General features: G+C 39.2%; 1 protein-coding gene across 8 annotated transcripts in view; it reads right to left on the reverse strand.

Annotated features, from left to right (window-relative positions):
- Window positions 1-17,592, reverse strand: part of TENM2 (teneurin transmembrane protein 2) — a 2,373,952-nt gene that overhangs the window by 853,030 nt on the left and 1,503,330 nt on the right. For all 8 annotated transcript variants that reach the window (XM_075601896.1, XM_075601894.1, XM_075601892.1 and 5 more), the window contains one exon: window positions 14,760-14,879. In XM_075601896.1, the coding sequence (XP_075458011.1) occupies window positions 14,760-14,879 (120 nt within the window). The remainder of the gene's footprint in view (window positions 1-14,759; window positions 14,880-17,592) is intronic.

Raw genomic sequence — 17,592 nt, forward strand, 5'->3', positions numbered from 1 at the left:
TTTTTATTTCTATGTTTAAAACTCGCCTCGCGGCTGGCGAGAACCTCCATCGCGCCATTTTTTAAAACTCTCCGAATGCAGAGAGGTGCGAACGGCAAGTAGCGGCTGTTCGCGCCAAAAAAAGGCGCGATTCTCGCATTTTTGCCGTGCCACGAAAATATGGCAAGATGGCGCTCGCCGCCTATAGTAAAGGGGAAAAAAAAGGCGCGAATTTGTTTTTACACGTTTCTGAAGCGCGCATCTCGCCAATTTAAACTCGCCACACGCATCCATGTTAAACATAGCAGAATTCGCACTTTTCTGCATATGGAGAATAAAACTCTCCAAAAAAGCTACTTTTTATGAAATTCGCCATTTTTAAAATTCTATGCTCTCTGCATGAGGCCCTGTATTTTAAACACTATTACTGCATCTTCTTATGTACTAACGACTATTTTGTCCCAATTGCATCAGTGTTAGACTTGCAGTGGTTATACTGATGATCAAAAAAGGCGTTAGTAAAGGGAGTTCCGCAAGTACTTATGTGCCTCTTCTGTCTTCTAAAAACATGCTAGTTGTAAGATGGCATTGCCCTATCTGGCAAACAGGCCAGTGCCCAGTATTAGACAAGTTTATTACATTTCATTCACATACAAACACAGCAAAACAAAACTAAGATGTGTATCAAAATGCTCTCCTCTGGAGCTCGAGCTTTACTGCAGTGTCATTAGTTTAGCATCTTTTGTTCTAATTATGAGGGTAGTAGCAGCTTCCCTTCCACAATGAGAAGATTAAAATTTAAACGATGCTCCATTTTTGCAGTTGAGGTTGATTTGCATGTTTGCTGTTGCATTTTATGTTTTTCTAATGGAAAGTTTTTCAAATACTGTGAAAAGAGCTTATTTCAATTTCCTTTGCTTCATGTTGTTGAAAATGGCTCTTTTAGTAGCATGTTAAAATCAATGTCCTGTGTCCTACTTGCATTGTGAATCTTGAAAAGTAAAGTTCCCCCCCCCCCCCCCAACCTCTCACTGTTCTCTCTTACTAGCATTCAGTATACTGTTTATGGGGACAATGTAGATGATTTTATATTATTTATGTTAATAGGTCTCTAGAAACCCTGTTAATATAAATTAACAAGGACACAGTACATAATTCTGTTTTTAGCATTCATGCTTTTTTCATGCTATTTAGATTTTGTTTTTAAACATTGATTCAGTGTATTGTTGATCTTTAGGGACATTTTACATAAAACTGTTGACTCCGTGGGATCTTAAAATTCCTGTAACTTGACTTGTTTCCTCATCAAAGCACAATATTGATGAGGACAAAGGAAGCCACTTGTATTCCATTGCTACCTGCCGTTCTCCAACACGTATTTCATTTTGCCTGAGAAGTCTCAGAAATGTTGCCCTTAAATTCCAGCTTTTCCAAGACCCCAATATTTTAATCACTGGTCTCGCCTATTAGCTATTTTTTTAACATATAGTTTTGAAGTGAAACATCTTAGCTGGCACAGGCACCTAGAAAAATCTCATAGAGAAAAAAGTCTACATGGAAACGAAAATTGTAACGGAAAGAGGAACTGCGCCTATGCATTACCGGAAGTGATGTCATTGTAGTTTATTAACTGCCTGCTGGGAGTTATTAGTTCTGGGGCCGGATGTCAAGTATCCAAAGGAAATCAGAAGGGAAGGCCAAAGTGACAACAAGTCCCAGCAACCCCTGCTTTATTCATATCTGGATAATAGTAATTTTGCCCATTACTGTACTGTTTGGGACTGGTGGGGCTGTGGCTGGGGGAGGTCAGAGAGGAGGAGAGGGAGGTGGGAGAGTTGGATAACTTGGCCTGGGCTTTCTGAACACGTTGGAGCATGGTAATGGCAGACACGATCTTAGCTAGACGAAAGATGGGACCCTTATCCATAGCGTCTGTGTCGTCCATGAACAACTAGAAGGAGAGGGCATCAGCCTTCACCTTCTTGGATCTTGGGCAATTGGAGATCCCTGCAGGTTAACAAGGTTTAAGGCATTTCTCATCGCAGGCTGACCCCCAAGTTAGTATCTGTCCCGAGGCCCAGTCAATCCGGGGGTTATGAATGTGTAGTCAAGGAAGCCCCAGAATAACTGATTGTTGGGTAATGGATAACATCCAGCTGAAGAACCTTATGGTGCAAACCTCCGATCGTGACATTGAGCTGAGCGTCTCTTGAGAAATTACCCTAGACCCCAATGGTCTATAATTAATAAAGGAGATACCAATGGGCATGTCTTTTTCTGGAGAGGGATAGTGACTCGCTGAGCGAAGGCTTTATCCACGAACATACTGGTGACTCCAGAATTCCTGAAGGCCTTGGTTGTAACCGAATGGTTCTGCCATGATAAACAGATGGGGATCATCAGGTAACTGGGAGATGGGGAGATGGCGCATATTACAAGAGGCAAATCCCCTGTTTGTGCTGAGCACTGTCAGTCTCCCGATCTGGGCCTGTAACGCAGGAAGCAGTGGGTCCCCAAGGCTGTAATCAATGCGGTTTAGCTCAGGAGATCCCCTGCTCCCGCACACTATTAATAAAAATGACATTAATGCAGCTTCATTACCATAGAGGATAACCGCTACGGTAATTAATTATTTTTTATTTTGAGGTGTGTTTTGATACTAGTGTACATGTGCAGGGGGTCTCCACATTGGTTTCAGCCTCGGGGACCCCCTACTTCATGAGATACAGGCCCCGTTATGGGGTGCCGGTATCCCCTTCAGGATTTAAATCCCCTGGTCAGGTGGGAGCTTTAAAAGAACAGGGGATACCGGCACCCTATACTGGGGCTTGTATCTCAGGAAGTAGGGGGTAACCGAGGCGGACACCTATGCGGTTCAGCGCAGGAGACCCCCTGCACATGTGTCAAAACTGGTACAAAAAGGTATCTAGAGAACCGGAGACTGCGGGACCATGGACCAGCTCAGAAGGACTCCCCAGGTAAGATGAGAAAATTGCTTTAATAGTACAGCCAAACAGAAAGGAGTGAGGTTATGAGTCAGAGACCTATAACCCTTAATTTCCATTTAGAACAATTATATTCCTGTGGAATTTATATTTGATATCCTTTTTTATTTTATTGTTTTGAGGATGGTATGTACTTATCTCAGATTTCATTGTACTGTACATACAGTAGCTTGTAACTGTGATGCAAACACAGAGGGTCAAAACTGTCTGAAGAAGTCCGGTCCAATGTTTGATTTGCAAGTGTTTTCGCTGGTTTTTGAATAACATTAGTTTTGCAGATGGATATTCGTAGGTGAATTAGCCTGTTGGTACTGCAAAGTACAACCTCTGCTACTGTGTGCAGGGCAGCAGCTATGGCAGTGAGCAGAACCAGCTGCTGGATAGCTCCACTGTCACAGCATAGTTTTGAGATCTACTGCTCACGCTTACAGCTAAATCATACTCCTAGACAGTATTCCCCCTGACTCCCTTCCTGTACTTTGCATATCTCTCAGGTGTGTTCTTTTTTTGTGCACAAGGCACATTGAACCGGCAATGTGGAAGAGGTCTGTTCTTAAAGGAAGCCATGGTGAGTGTCTATGAGTATGAATAGCTACAAGTGTGATCAGTGAACAGTAGAATGCTGCAAGAGTGAAGCTACCTAGCAGCTGCTTTAGTACACTGCTAGAGATGGGCCAATCAACAGAAATACCCAGATTTTCTTGCTTTTTCCTTCCAAAATCTGTTTCGTATAGCAATTTGGGCTCTACTAAAATAGCTCTCCCTCTTCCCCTCCAGCGGTATGCAAACATTTGAACGAAAGTAGGTGAATGTGCCATTTTTGACCGAGCCGCGTGAAAGGACCTCCCAAATTCATACCAAATGCCGTTAAAAAAATGTGCCCATCTACAGTGTATCTCCAAGGTATTAGGTACCTACAAATATTTATTATCTTGTCAGCAAGCATGAAAATGTTCGGTGATGCATATCCATTCAGCTGGATAAATTTCACTCGTTTATCTCGGTAAAAACGGAGCCCAACATTGACAGTAATGGGAAATATACAATTTATTCAGACATAAATTGTGGATTCCAAAACTAATATAGGCAGCCAGAATAGCAGAACATTTGGCAGGTACAGCAGTAAAGATCTCTTACAGATTCTGATATGTATGTGTATAATGTGTATAATAGTATATATATATAAACACACAACAGACAACACACACACACACACACACACACACACACACACACACACACACACACACACACACACACACACACACACACACACACACACACACACACACACACACACACACACACACACACATATATATCCAGCAATTTGCTTATCTTTTGGATTAACAATTTTAAAATGTGAATTGCCAGCATACCTAATTTATAAATTTATAATGTATCTTTTGCAATTAACTCTGCCAGTTTCTTTTAAGGTCAATAACTATAATATATTATATTGCCTCTTAACCAAAACATATTTAGATTTTCTAGAAAAGTTTCTGTTAACATCATAATCCAAGTCATTTTAAGAAGAATCCAAACAAGGGTGGAATTCCTATGATTTTTTATCTATTTGTATCCAGGATCTTTTTATAACATAGTGTCAATTCTATGAAATGTAATGCAATCCCTGTGTGCTTGTCAGAATTGGTACATCTGCCGTCATTCGTAAATCTGGGAGACTGTGTTAAAACCCCACCGTTCATGATTAAATAACATTTTCCAGGAAACTCAAAGTATGTCATCTATATCTGTCAGAAAACCATCAGTGTACAATAAAGTAAACTGTCACCACATGTCATTAATGAGAAACCCCATAGTTTTCCTGACTCGGCATCAAGAGAGACAAGGCAGAGGCAGCAAGAAATATGTCGCAAAAAGTAGAAAGTAATGAAAAAAAGGGAATTCTCAAATAAACATATAAATAACACTTATTTTTACTCCTTTTTTTTTTTTACTTAGTGTCTAATAATGTATTGGGTTAACCTAATTGTTGTCTTGAAAATGTTCATAAGAGATTCAGTGAAAACTCAATGATGTAAAATATGTCTCTATGTTGAGGAAACGCCTGATGATACCTTCGGGTTAAAATCCATAGTGTTCAAATACATCTAATGATTTCTATGGATGTTGTGAGCTTATCAAGGTTTTATCAAGAAGCAGAGATTGATTGCAATGCTAAATGGATGTAATTTGGATCCACTGTAAGTTTGACTAATATTTAATAAATAAAAATATCACTTGCGGGTACATCCGCATGTCTTTCAACATTATCTCTTCGCATACCATGCATCCACATTACCCAGGGATTCTGGGTAATGACATCCAAATGAGCACAGTGTGTCACTAATATTTAAGAAACGTGCGTCACACCATTTCTCATTAGAACATTCTTTAATATAAGGTAGATGCATTCAACAAATAAAGTTATATTAGACACAAAATCATCCATTCTGCATATGCGAAGAAATCTGGTTCTTGACAAATTACCCCCCAACTGAGTTTACCTGCATCAGGATACAGAATGTGGATCCAGTCATGACAAATACTGTATATATTAACATTACAATTTTAATGCAATCTCTAGTGTTGAGAAGAACAGCAGATTGTATTGCAGCATTTATGTTATCACTTATGACAAAGTAATTTATTTAAAGAATACACATGTTCACATTTAGCAATAAACGTATGCCTTCCAATGCACAATGTTGATGCCCTGCAAAAGCTAAAGCTGTATGTTCTAAAATGCATTTACATCCCAGTAGTTTGGACAGCTTAAAGGGTACAAAGATGAATTTACAGTTATTTTAAGGGATCATATATAGAAACATCTTACTCTTAGTACTGCCATAAAATTCATTAGTGTATAGTGAATGCATAATGCAGTGTATTAGTGTGTAGTGAAAAATATTTTTCTAATTATGACATTCCATATATAATCTTGCAGAACTATATAATAAAATTACATAAAAGGAATATGCAATTACTCAGCCTATTGCACAATAGTGTCCCTCTAACTATAGTCCAATTAGACACCTGATTTAGAGTGTAGCCACTTGAACGTACTATCATTATTATAAATTGGAGATTAAATAAAACATTTGATACTATGTGGTCAGTGCAAGTGTACTGTTAACACCATCTGGCGTTTTTACCGTAATGTAATGTGTCTGATTTTTCTTTGATCATCTAGTTCATTGCTTTACATCTTACCACAAAATGGAGCATGGATTATACACCAGTTCAACAAAACTGTGGTTTGAGAAAAACAATTAATGGTGATTAGCAACAGCGTATAACATTGTTTTTTTGTAGTGCAGCGTTTGGAAAGACTTGCTCTTAAACTGCAATACAGTTACACCTCCAGACCTGCTGTGATTATGAATAAAGGCAATGTAAACAAATGACTCAGAACGCAAACAGCATTACTTTCTTTTATAGGAAAATATATTAAAGCCCCTGCATGTTACAACTGAACTCCATTACATTATTCATTTTAAAGCATACATTTTCAAATAAATACTGTATTTTGCAAAAAATGTACTAAATATATGTCATTTTATTGGTTGCCATTTTAAACAAGCGCAATTGTGTTTCCTTTTCTATGGCCTAATTTTTTTGAATAACTGGTACAGCTGCCGTGGGTTTGTATAAATAATAAAAAATAATAGTTATGTAGCATAGTGAAGGAGAGAGAAGAAGTGAGGTACTGTAACTGTTTTGCTATTAGTCAAAGCAAGTAAAAATATCACATATGAATAGAGATGGGTGAAAGTCTAAATCCGCTTCCCAGATTTTTACGAATTTGCGTTTCAACATTCTGTTTCGTTGTGTAAAATCCGCCAATGGGTTATTACAGTTTCAATCCGGACAGATAAATCCAAAACCGCCATTGGATACAATCCGCTGGTGGATTTTAAATCCATTTGCGGATTTGAATTGCTGAATCCGCGGATTGGATTCTTAAAATCCGTCAGAGTATTGTGGAATCTGCAAATGGATTGACGGTGTCAATAAAAAATCCGCAGGAGGCGAACCATCATTTTTTAGACTGATCCGCTGAAATCCACGTAACGAAGAGACCGGATGAGCCACGGTGTATCAAAATTCGCCGACAGAATTCTCTCATCTCTACTTGTGAGCACATTTACATCTCAGACAGGCCTGCAACCCTGCTTTTCACACTTATCTCTTAGCATACAGTGCTTACAGTGCAGCCAGGGATTCTGGGAAATGACATGCAAATGAACACATAGTGTCACCTTATAGTCGAAGGAATTCCTGCTAGAAGGTTCTTCTCTGACCATATGAAGTACAGTAATATTTAATATAGAGACATTACATATATGCAAAAAAAATATTATTATAATTGCAATAATTATAAGGTGGGAAGAACCAATATATTTGATTTTTAGTTATTGCATGAGCACAGTAAATTCCCCTTCAAGGTAGAGCAAATTTTGATGCCCCCTTTTACATACATACTGTAGGTATATGCGACAGCCAATGCAGAATAGCAATACAAATAGCTACAAAGCCAATAGGGCAGTTTGTCAAACAGTTTTCGATTTGCACTTGGACAAAGAGCAAGTGGATGCCTTTGAGGAAACTAAAATAGGATTCTTAAATAGCTGTTCAAAGAAATGAATTGATTCATTCCCCGGTCCTCGGATTGTAATTTAAAAAGGTTAAAAGCTTCATTTTTGAAGCTGTTTAAGTTTAAAGAGACAAATGCCTCGTTTCAGTTGACACTTCCCTATAGTTACATTTAAAGATATCAGAATGGTCCTTTATAGTAATTAACTCTTGGAGTCAATACGGAACCATCATTGCAATGTTATCTATCTTGAAATTGGTAGACTGAGGACAAATGCAGTTACTTGGGCTATTTGCAGGCAGATTAGTATTAGTAAAAGAGAAATATATATATCCAGAAAATGGCTTCCTGGAAAAAGCATCTCACTTAACAAAATGTTAGTTTTACTGGAGGCACTTATTACATTGCAATTTATATTTAGCTGAAGTTTGAAATAATACATAATTGCCAACATCTGGATAGTTATGCTGAAAATAATTTCAAATATGTATCTTGTAAAGCTCTATTTAAAGCACCAGTCTACAACATAGAGATGAACAGTAGCAGACATTAGGCCAGGTCCCCGCTGTCTACTGCAGCGCCCGCTGTGGCGGACGCTGCAGGGACAAGAGCTACCCCTCAATGGGGCTGGTCCCGCTGCGAGGTGGGGCCGCTGCGCTGCGCTCTGAGTTTTTCACGGATACCTGAAAATCGAGCTGGCCACGGGCGACGGAGCGCTAGTTCACGCCCACCGACAGTTCAGCCAATGAGGGCAAACCTGCCGGGTGAGGGGTCACAGCCGTGCCCCACCCCTCCCCCGTCAAGCCCCCCGTCTTTCCCTCTGCAGCTCACTGCATACAGGGGGACTCGGCTGCACGCGCCGCCAGCCTCGCTGACGCGTGTGCAGCACAGGCAGCAGGGCCGCATCCTTATTGCACTCTTTAAAGAGGCAAATGAAGAGGCACTTAAAGAAAAACTATATATATATTTTTTAATATATGCAGCCTTTGATTACCTTTATTGAAAACAATTTACCTCAGCTGCTGATCGATAAGTTCTCCCGTGATTCATCAGCAAAGATCCTGCTTTCCCAGGGTTCACTAAATGGCTGCCTTCAGTTCCAATCAATCCTATCAGTGTAACTCAGCAGCTACAATGCTAAGGCTAAGTCTATGCTGCTGCAGACAGCACGGCGCAATCACATTGCTTTAAGGCATTGAATGCTTCCATAGACCGTGCAGGCACACATGACAGCAGGAGGGGGCGCACGTTGTGCGAGGAATCAGTTGAAACTGATTTCTTGGCGCGACGGGCAGGTCTCATGAGCGGTTTGCTCAATGAGGGCGAACCAGCTCCGTGACAACACTGGCACGCCCCTAGACACACCCCCCGACGGTGCGTCTAGCATGTCTGAAAAACACACCCGCTTCACGCAGGTGACTTCATGGATGCGCACGCCTCAGTGCGGGCAAAAGCTCTATGGGCTTAGCCTTATATTGCTAAGATAACATTATCTATTCTTACAGATTGCAGCACAAACTGCTGGGAAATTGGCAACAAATTATCACAAGCAGGAAAGTGTTGCAAATATCTTGCACTATTGGGAAGTGTGTTAAAATGCTATAGAAATCAAAGGTTGCTTAGTATATTAAAACTCATTAATAATGGCATTAAGAGGTGAATTTAAAAAATGTCGTAAGGATTATCTAATACGACAGAACTGATTTATTTAAAAAAAACACAGGATATTGCATGGAATGCTGTGTTGTGTTAACACTGTAGCTAGCGTTATTTAACAGTAGTGCTATTGAAAACAATGGTTAAGGAGATAACGTGTTATTTAACACGTTACTCTAGGCATTAACCCACGTTACATGAGGTTATAACATTTTCTACAGTATATCTGTACGGTGATTTTAAGAAAAATGGAAGGATTGAAGACAGGGTCGTCATTATTATGGCTATTGCTTATCTCATAGCTGAATATACAATATTAATATTTGTGAAAATGTAGGCCCAAATGCCTGAAACCAAAACATATACAAAAGATTGTCATTCTTTTTCGTATGCATTTCTAATAATTACCATTTCTGCCATATTTAAAAGGATCAGCAAATATCAATTACATCAATATTTGTCTGAGATTGAACAGCTGCGTGAGGGGACAGTGACAGTGATTAGAATATAAAAAGACAAGTAATTTGTTAGAGCCCATTCTTTTTTTAACTAACCGGGGTTGACGCCTCTAATAATAACCTGTGTTGGTAAAGGCATTAAAGCATCAATTCCATCTATTTTGTGGCTGTAACAGACGTGATTAAGTAATGTTGCAAATTCTATGTGTGACCGTCTAAAACACTCTCGCGTCCTTGGTGTATGTGTCTCCAGTTATTGACCTTTTAAAAATATTTTGTTAAATTTACCTTTGATTAAAAATGTCCATTTACATAAATAAACTTTTTTACCTCGTTGGGATCTATATATCAAGGTCTCCCAACTGCAAAAATGGAAAGAAAATGTTTTGCATTCATTTTGCCTGGACTTTAATATGTATACTCCATAACTAAAAAAAAAAACGTTTGTAACTTGACTTTTAATGAGTTTTTCTGAGGGGGGGGGGGGGGGGCGTGGGTATAGAAAATAAAAGTGGGTAATATGGGAGGGGGTGGATGAAAAAGGTTTTATTAAACGTAGGTAGGTACAGAACACGCAAAGCCATTACTTCTATTTTTAACATGTATAGTACGCATACACATTTCTGCTGTAAAAAAAAAAGTATACCGTTTAGGTTATAGCTCATCATGCTACTGCAAACAGACATATTTGGGAGACTTATTTTCTAAAGAGGTTAGTCAAAGAAATGTAATTTGTTTATTGAGAAGAATGGATGTCCTCTCATACTTCATTTAAAAATTATCCATGGTTCCCAAACTTTCTGGAATTTTTGATGGGGTTGATGCAGCATGGAGGTTAATTTATCCATGAGCATTATATCCCGGATTTGGTTTTCAATCTGATTACTTGTGGGAGATTTCTTGAGTTTCCATGAGCTAGCAATGACACATTTTGTTGCCGACAATATGTGGGTAATTAGTTTGTCTGTGGGCCTGTCTAGGTTCGAACTGGATTTATATAATAGGAGAGTTGAAGAGTAAACTTAACTCTGTGCCCAGGACATACTTGAAAACGAGAGGTAACTCTCAATGTATTACTTCCTGGTAAAATATTTTATAAATAAATAAATAAATAAAGTGTAATGTTACTATACATATCTTGTCTTCTTATCTGGTCTCTGTTTTCCAGAGGATGCTGATTCTGAGGCATGACCACCCGAAGGGGAGAAAAGTGCCTCTATCACTGTACTGCCTCCAACACTCGGAGAGTGGTACTGAGAAATTGCATGTATTCTATGTGGGGTGAAGTGCCATCTATGCATGACTTTGAAACGAGTCTCTTTGCTAGCAGAGCATATAGAGGACTTGGAAATTCTCTCAAAGATAAAACCCCGATCACCACAGTCAAACTCCCATCCCAGGTCCCTCTGCCATTGTAGCATGAACTTTGTTTTCTATACCGTATTTTCTATTGAGAGTAAGCTGTAAAATAAAGAGACTGTCCCTTTATTGTTCTCAGAATTATAATAAAGTGCTTAATGGTCTCCTTGTGTGGTTATTTTTACTGAGGGACGTAGAGAAGCGTCTTAGCTGCAGGTAGAGAAAAAAAAGCTTATTAAAAAGACCATAACTATCATGGAAATCCTGGAAGGGCCTACAATGGGAGTTAATGTAGAGGTCCCCACATCTTATTATTCCTGTTTTCCACCATAAAGAGAATAGAGCCTTGGTGTTCGACACTCAGGAACTCAAGGTTACCCTATAGTGGAGTCAGCTGAGAAGTGATTGTAGCTTTTCTTCAAAGGAGTGAGAAATAACTGGATGGGAATCATGTTTAGAATGTCTTTTAAAAGCTGGGATGCAAAGCAGGGTAGACATGTACAGTTACAACTACATATTTTAATGGATTATTATACTAGTATTTGTATCTCACAATTCATACAGTATGCATACACATTTGCCACTGATGTCTGAATAATGTCATTGATTTGTAATCATAGTACCAGTTTTAACAGTACAGAATATGATCCTCGCTAATAGTATTGAAAGCTTTTACCACTTATTAGTGTATATAACAAAACTACAATGAAATTATATTAGACCAAGTTCTGGAAATCCTTAGTATTGGTAACAGTTAACGTTTAAAATGTTTTTTTTTTTCATTTGTAACGTAGAAGTTTAGTGAACTTTGTACATATATAATATAGTATATTAGGCAGTCCATTTTATTGCAACTTCAAAGTCGGTTCAACTTTACAACACATTGAAGGCTTTGTGAATTAGAAGCTCATTCAGCTTGCAACATGTGACCGAACAAGCCAATCAGAACACTTAAAAAAATCAGAAAATACAAATCATGTTTCAATATATGTTACAATAAATTAGTGCAAAAAAAGCATTCTACTGTATAAAGTATGGTGACTTGTGCAACAGAATAAAAAACAGCAAACATATATGATATTTGTCACCCTGTCTCCAGTCTTGCGAATGTAATTGTATACAATTTTTCTTATATTTAACATGTCACTATTTCAGCTCAACCATGTATATAGCCATCTCGGTCCTGTCTATATTGAAGGATGTTGTTCATAAAGTATAGGACTGGAGATGGAGAATGGAGGAAATAAAAGAAGAAAAATAATGAGCATTTAAACCCATATTTTTTTAGTTCCCAACCAAGTCAGATGTGCTGGTAACTTAGATTAACCCTTTCAAAATGTGCGTGCAGTTCATGGTTAAGGCTTTGCTTGCTGGCTTTGTTAATAAATGATACTTGAAACCACATTTCAGTAAATACTGCATTGCTCAATTTTGCTTCATAGCTGTTAACAAATTAAATATATTTTAGTATGAGTTATATGTGCTACCATGTGTTTTATGTAAATAATATTTTTGCACACAAATATATATTTGCAGGGCTGCCATCAGGGGGAGGGGGAGCGCCATGTCTGGTGGCTGACAGAGGTTCGCCTGGCCGAACCCAGAAGTTGGGCTCGACTTACAGGATCATTCCTCTGCCAAAAGAAATGCAAGAAGCAGCTAGGCATTCTCCCCCTGGTTTACAGGCTCCTCGTTTCACCCCCCCCCCCTCAATACCCCCAAACTAAACACCCGCCCCTGCTCATAAACATGGGGCCCTGAATTACATTTGTGTCCTGGGCCCCATACAACCTGGTGGCGGGCCTGTATTTTTTCTCTTATGCATTGGTTTGGTGAAACATTATACATTAAGCTTAAGTTGTCTCACAAGCAATTACTGTAGTGATTGACAACCAAAAGCTGAGCCTACATTTTTAGTTTTAAATTCTATTATTCTGATAGCAGGGCAACTAACATTATAGACAGGCAATCTTGCTTGGGGGATAGAAGGGCAATTGCCTCCTGGGTTGGTCTGTTTGTAAAGATTTGAGCCAACAGCAGCCTGAAGGGAAGAAATCTGATGAATTAGGAGAGGAACCTGCAGTTGCAGATCAGGCCACAGTGGGCACCAATGAGGAGCCAGATTGCATGCAATTATTCCTCTGGTCTCTGTCCTCTATACTCCCTGCTTTGTGCACTGCAGCCTCTCCTATGGGTGCTGGTTCCTGCAGGTCATTGTGTGTAGGTCAGTCTGTCTCAGTATTTGTTTGTGTGTGTATGTGATTGTCCGTATTAGTGTATGTGTGTCTGAGTCTACTGAACAGTAGGTGTAGGAAGTGGTGTTCATTGTCTGAGTCTTTGCTGGCCATAGTCTGAGTCTGTGCTGGTCAATGTGTGTGTGTGTGGGTTGGTGAGTGTGCTGCTTAGGGTCAGTGTGCGACTGTACTTTTCAGTGATGGTTTGCAGGTAAATGTATGTTTATGTGGATAGTGTGTGGCTGTTTGAATGTGGTGAATGTATCAAGTGTGTGCATGTGGTTATGTTTATAGTGCTTATATATAATGTGGATATGTGTGAGGGCCACTGGCCACCTAATATTTGGGTCAGTAGAATATCCCTAGTTAAAAATCTGCCAACCAACCTTTGAAGTCTTACATATTGAAGAAAATGAAGCAAACCTTAAAGAATGCTTGGTGTTACTTAGCCATAACATGTCCTCTACCACTTTTATTGCCTGTCTGAGATAAAGTAGTATAGTACCAGTTCAAATTCTTTCATATAAGTACTTTCATGTGCAAATTTGAGGTAGGGTTTGATATATATTGAATGCATGAAAAAATCAAGGTTAAATGCAATGCAATGTTTTTTAACATTCCCCCTAAAGAAACTTTTAGAAATGTTTCTACAAATTATACATGTAATGAAGAACATTGTAATAATTGATGTGATCAAAATGCAAAGGCACAATACAAGGTAGCTTGTGAAAGAAAAACAGTTTTATCTCGTAAAAGAAAACAAGTCTAGTAAAGGAGAATATATAAATTTAAGATCGCAGTGAAAGTCTTGACATGGATTCTGATCTCCTAGAGTCGTCAATTCAGTCCAAGCAAAAAATAAATTAATTAAATTGCCAATGGAAAGACTCAGCCAATTTGGGTTGTTGCATGTCTTCTTGTAAACCTAATTAAAAAATCTGGCCAGGCTGGATTTTGGATTATATTAAGCCAGTTGGCAACTCTAATCAGTGTCTATCTACATTACTAGCTTTTTTAATTTTTGGACGAGACTGTGGCAACACTTATGATATTGTATTCGTAACACAGGGGTGCGCAAACGTTTGCCCCTGCGCCCCCTGCCTCTTGTCCTCTGGTGCTTGTGCCCCCCCCCCCTTCGCTCTCTGTGGTGTCCGTAGTGTCATTTGACAGCACGTTGCTATGGCACCGTGCGTGATATCACGACGCATGACCCTGCTTTTGATGCCGCGTTGCCATGGAGACGCTTCCAGACGCTGGCGGAAGCAAGGTAAGTTAAGTTCCAGAGGCCTCATATCATCCCCCAGCATTTAATGGTAATGCTTGGGGAACAGCGCGGGGCCTCTGCAACTGCCCACCCTCCCAGTTTGCGCACCCCTGTTATAACACATAGCAGGAGATATTGGGGCAATGCATTGATAACTGAAGATTAAAAGATTGAACTAGCTAGTACAATAAATATCCTTTTTACCTTCAGAATAAAGATCCAGGTGGCAAGGAGTTTTCGGATACCTATTAGTTGTGTGGTTTCCTAATTTCGTAACTCCACCACTTTCAGAATAACAGCATTTTGAATTAGGACTTTCCTTCCCTGAAATAACAAAAATAAAGTAAATGTGATGACATTTCTGAATAAATAAGAAAGACATTCAAGAATACAAGACCAATGCATATCATATAAGAATAAAAATTGTGTCTCGGAAAACTCAGTCATCAAAATTGCCTGGGCACTCAATTGCCTGAAATAAGTGTACATATTTAATAGGGCAAAATGGCACATCAAATTGTACTCACTGTAAAGTGCTTGTAATACACGTATCATTTTTTTTAGTTGAGCAAATAGAAAGCTAAAAGTGATATGAAAAACATACAAGTAAGAACTAGATTTGTTTTTTACAGTTCATACTTTTGATACTTTTTGAAGGCATTAGTACATGATTAATTTAATTTAAACTTAACTTATTTAGCATGGGAAGGCCTGCAGCACAATAATTGTTATTCATTACATTGCAATGGTTCTGAGTGATTACTAACAGTAGGCTATCTACAGTAGGGAGAGGCCCAATAAGAAATCCACTCCTCCACTGGCCTTTAAGCCCTGAAATGAAAGAGAGCCCAAGAGACTTGTAGTGTATTCTGCGTTTCAACGTTCCCAAACTCAACAGTGATTGGCAGTTGGAGGCTTGAACTGCTAATCACTGCAAAGCATGGGAGAGTTGAGTCCATTAGGGCAGAGCGACCACCAAAGTACACCTGCAGCTTGGTCAAGAGGCTCCTTCCTTCTAACCCACTGCCCAAGACAGGAAACTCATTTGAGAAGTTTAAGAACTAGAGGAGTGGAAATGAAGGAGGTCTCCCACTTTGGAGATTGTAGCTATATCGTTAGTTAATGACCATTTACATTAACAATCAGTTTTGGTTATTGTTAATACACTGTATTCATTCTATGTCTGTAGGGTCCAGAACATTAATACAGCCCAACCCCCTTATAACGCTGTGCTTGGGGTCCAAAGAATCACATTCCGTTATAAGCGGATCGCGTTATAAAGAATGTACAATTGTATGCATTGTACAATAAAGTATTTAAGACACCAATAATCGTGTTGTAAGGTATTCATAAATACGAAAATTGGGGGCCACGCTTGAATCGCGTTATAAGCGGATTCGCGTTGTAACGGATCGTGTTATAACGGGGTTGAGCTGTAGCATGATAAAAAATGAGAAACACTAGACAATAAAACATATATACCTTTATGTATATTCAATAAAAGTGCTGAGGTCCATATGGAGTGAAGTGCAACGCAAGACCCAATTAAACACCCAATTAGACACATCTGTCGGAGTTAACAGGTAATGATGCCCTTTACTTAGAATTAATTATATTGTATGTAATGTGACAGGACATTGATGCGATTTGCAGATATACATGATATTTCTATTACAGGAATTACAATGCACCAGAGATGGAAAGTGAACCTAACTGCAAATCTGACATATAACAATATAGATACAGGCATACAGTTATCTAATTGCCATTTTAACATACAAACCTCTTGAAAAGTTGTCATTAATATTATATTTTAGTTCTGCCTTCCCAGTGCTACCTATTCATGCTGTATACTGATATCAAATATAGTAGACAGATTCTACGGTGTATACACTTTATATACACACTGTAGGAAGACATCTGAGCTTACTATTTTACAAGCTGCGGACTACACATATACATGCCACAATTAGACACACATATATACAGTATATATGTAACCCCTTGTAAAATGCATGCAGCAATCACACGCACTGTCCGCTGTCTGGCTCCTCTCCAAAGTGCTGAAAATGTGACATGACGGACATGACAGCAGCCTATGATAATGGAGTATGGAGAGGAGGGACTAAGGGAGAGGAGACTTTAAGAAGGCTGGGCGGAGAAAATGGGGACAGAGCTGCCATAACCTGAGGGATCTTGGGTAGACCAGTGGAGACAAGGAGCCAGGCCGCAATAATGCACGAGTAAGTGGATGCTGGCTAAAGGGAGCTTTGCAGGCCGATCATGAGAGTGGAAGTGAAGCAGAGGAGACATCGGTTTAACATCAGGAGACAGGCAGTGCAATTGAGGGGATCCTCACCGGAAGCCAAGTAAAGGGGCACTAAAGCATTTACAGACCTGCCACACCACACAGTAAATAAGTACTTCAACTGTGTGCTGGAACCAATACACTGCCCTTTATACCCCTGATATGGTAGCTACAGGAACAGACACTGACACATACACCTACGAAGTGTTTAGTGGGGAGTGTTATGTTCATATGTACTGTGCATGCATTGAATGATCCTTCTGTTGAGGATCATATGGATCTTGAATATTTATTTCTGATTACTTTATAAATACCGTTGTGCTATAAATATTACATTAGTCTGCCTCCCTTTGTCTTATCTATGGGTGCAAGTGTGATAACGTATATAAAAAGAGGACTCAGGCCCCCACATCAGCAGTAGGCGTTAGTCTGAGGAAAATTAAAAGGCTTACATATAGTATATATGTATATATTTGTATAAACACACATTTCTGAATTCTGTACATCGCTGTATACACACACATTTCTGTGACACCTTGGGTGTTAAGAAGTGCCTTACCACACAGCCTCTCTCTCCTCGGTGAGTAAAAACACTGACTCTAATCAACGCCACTGGGTTTGGGAAACCTGGTTCTGTTTCCGGTGCTCCTTTTAACTTTGGGCAAGTCACTTTATCTGCCTGCACCTCATGCACCAACAACATAGATTGCAAGATAATTTGGGCAGGGT

This window comes from Ascaphus truei, chromosome 5, assembly GCF_040206685.1.
Source record: "Ascaphus truei isolate aAscTru1 chromosome 5, aAscTru1.hap1, whole genome shotgun sequence".
NCBI lineage: Eukaryota > Metazoa > Chordata > Amphibia > Anura > Ascaphidae > Ascaphus > Ascaphus truei.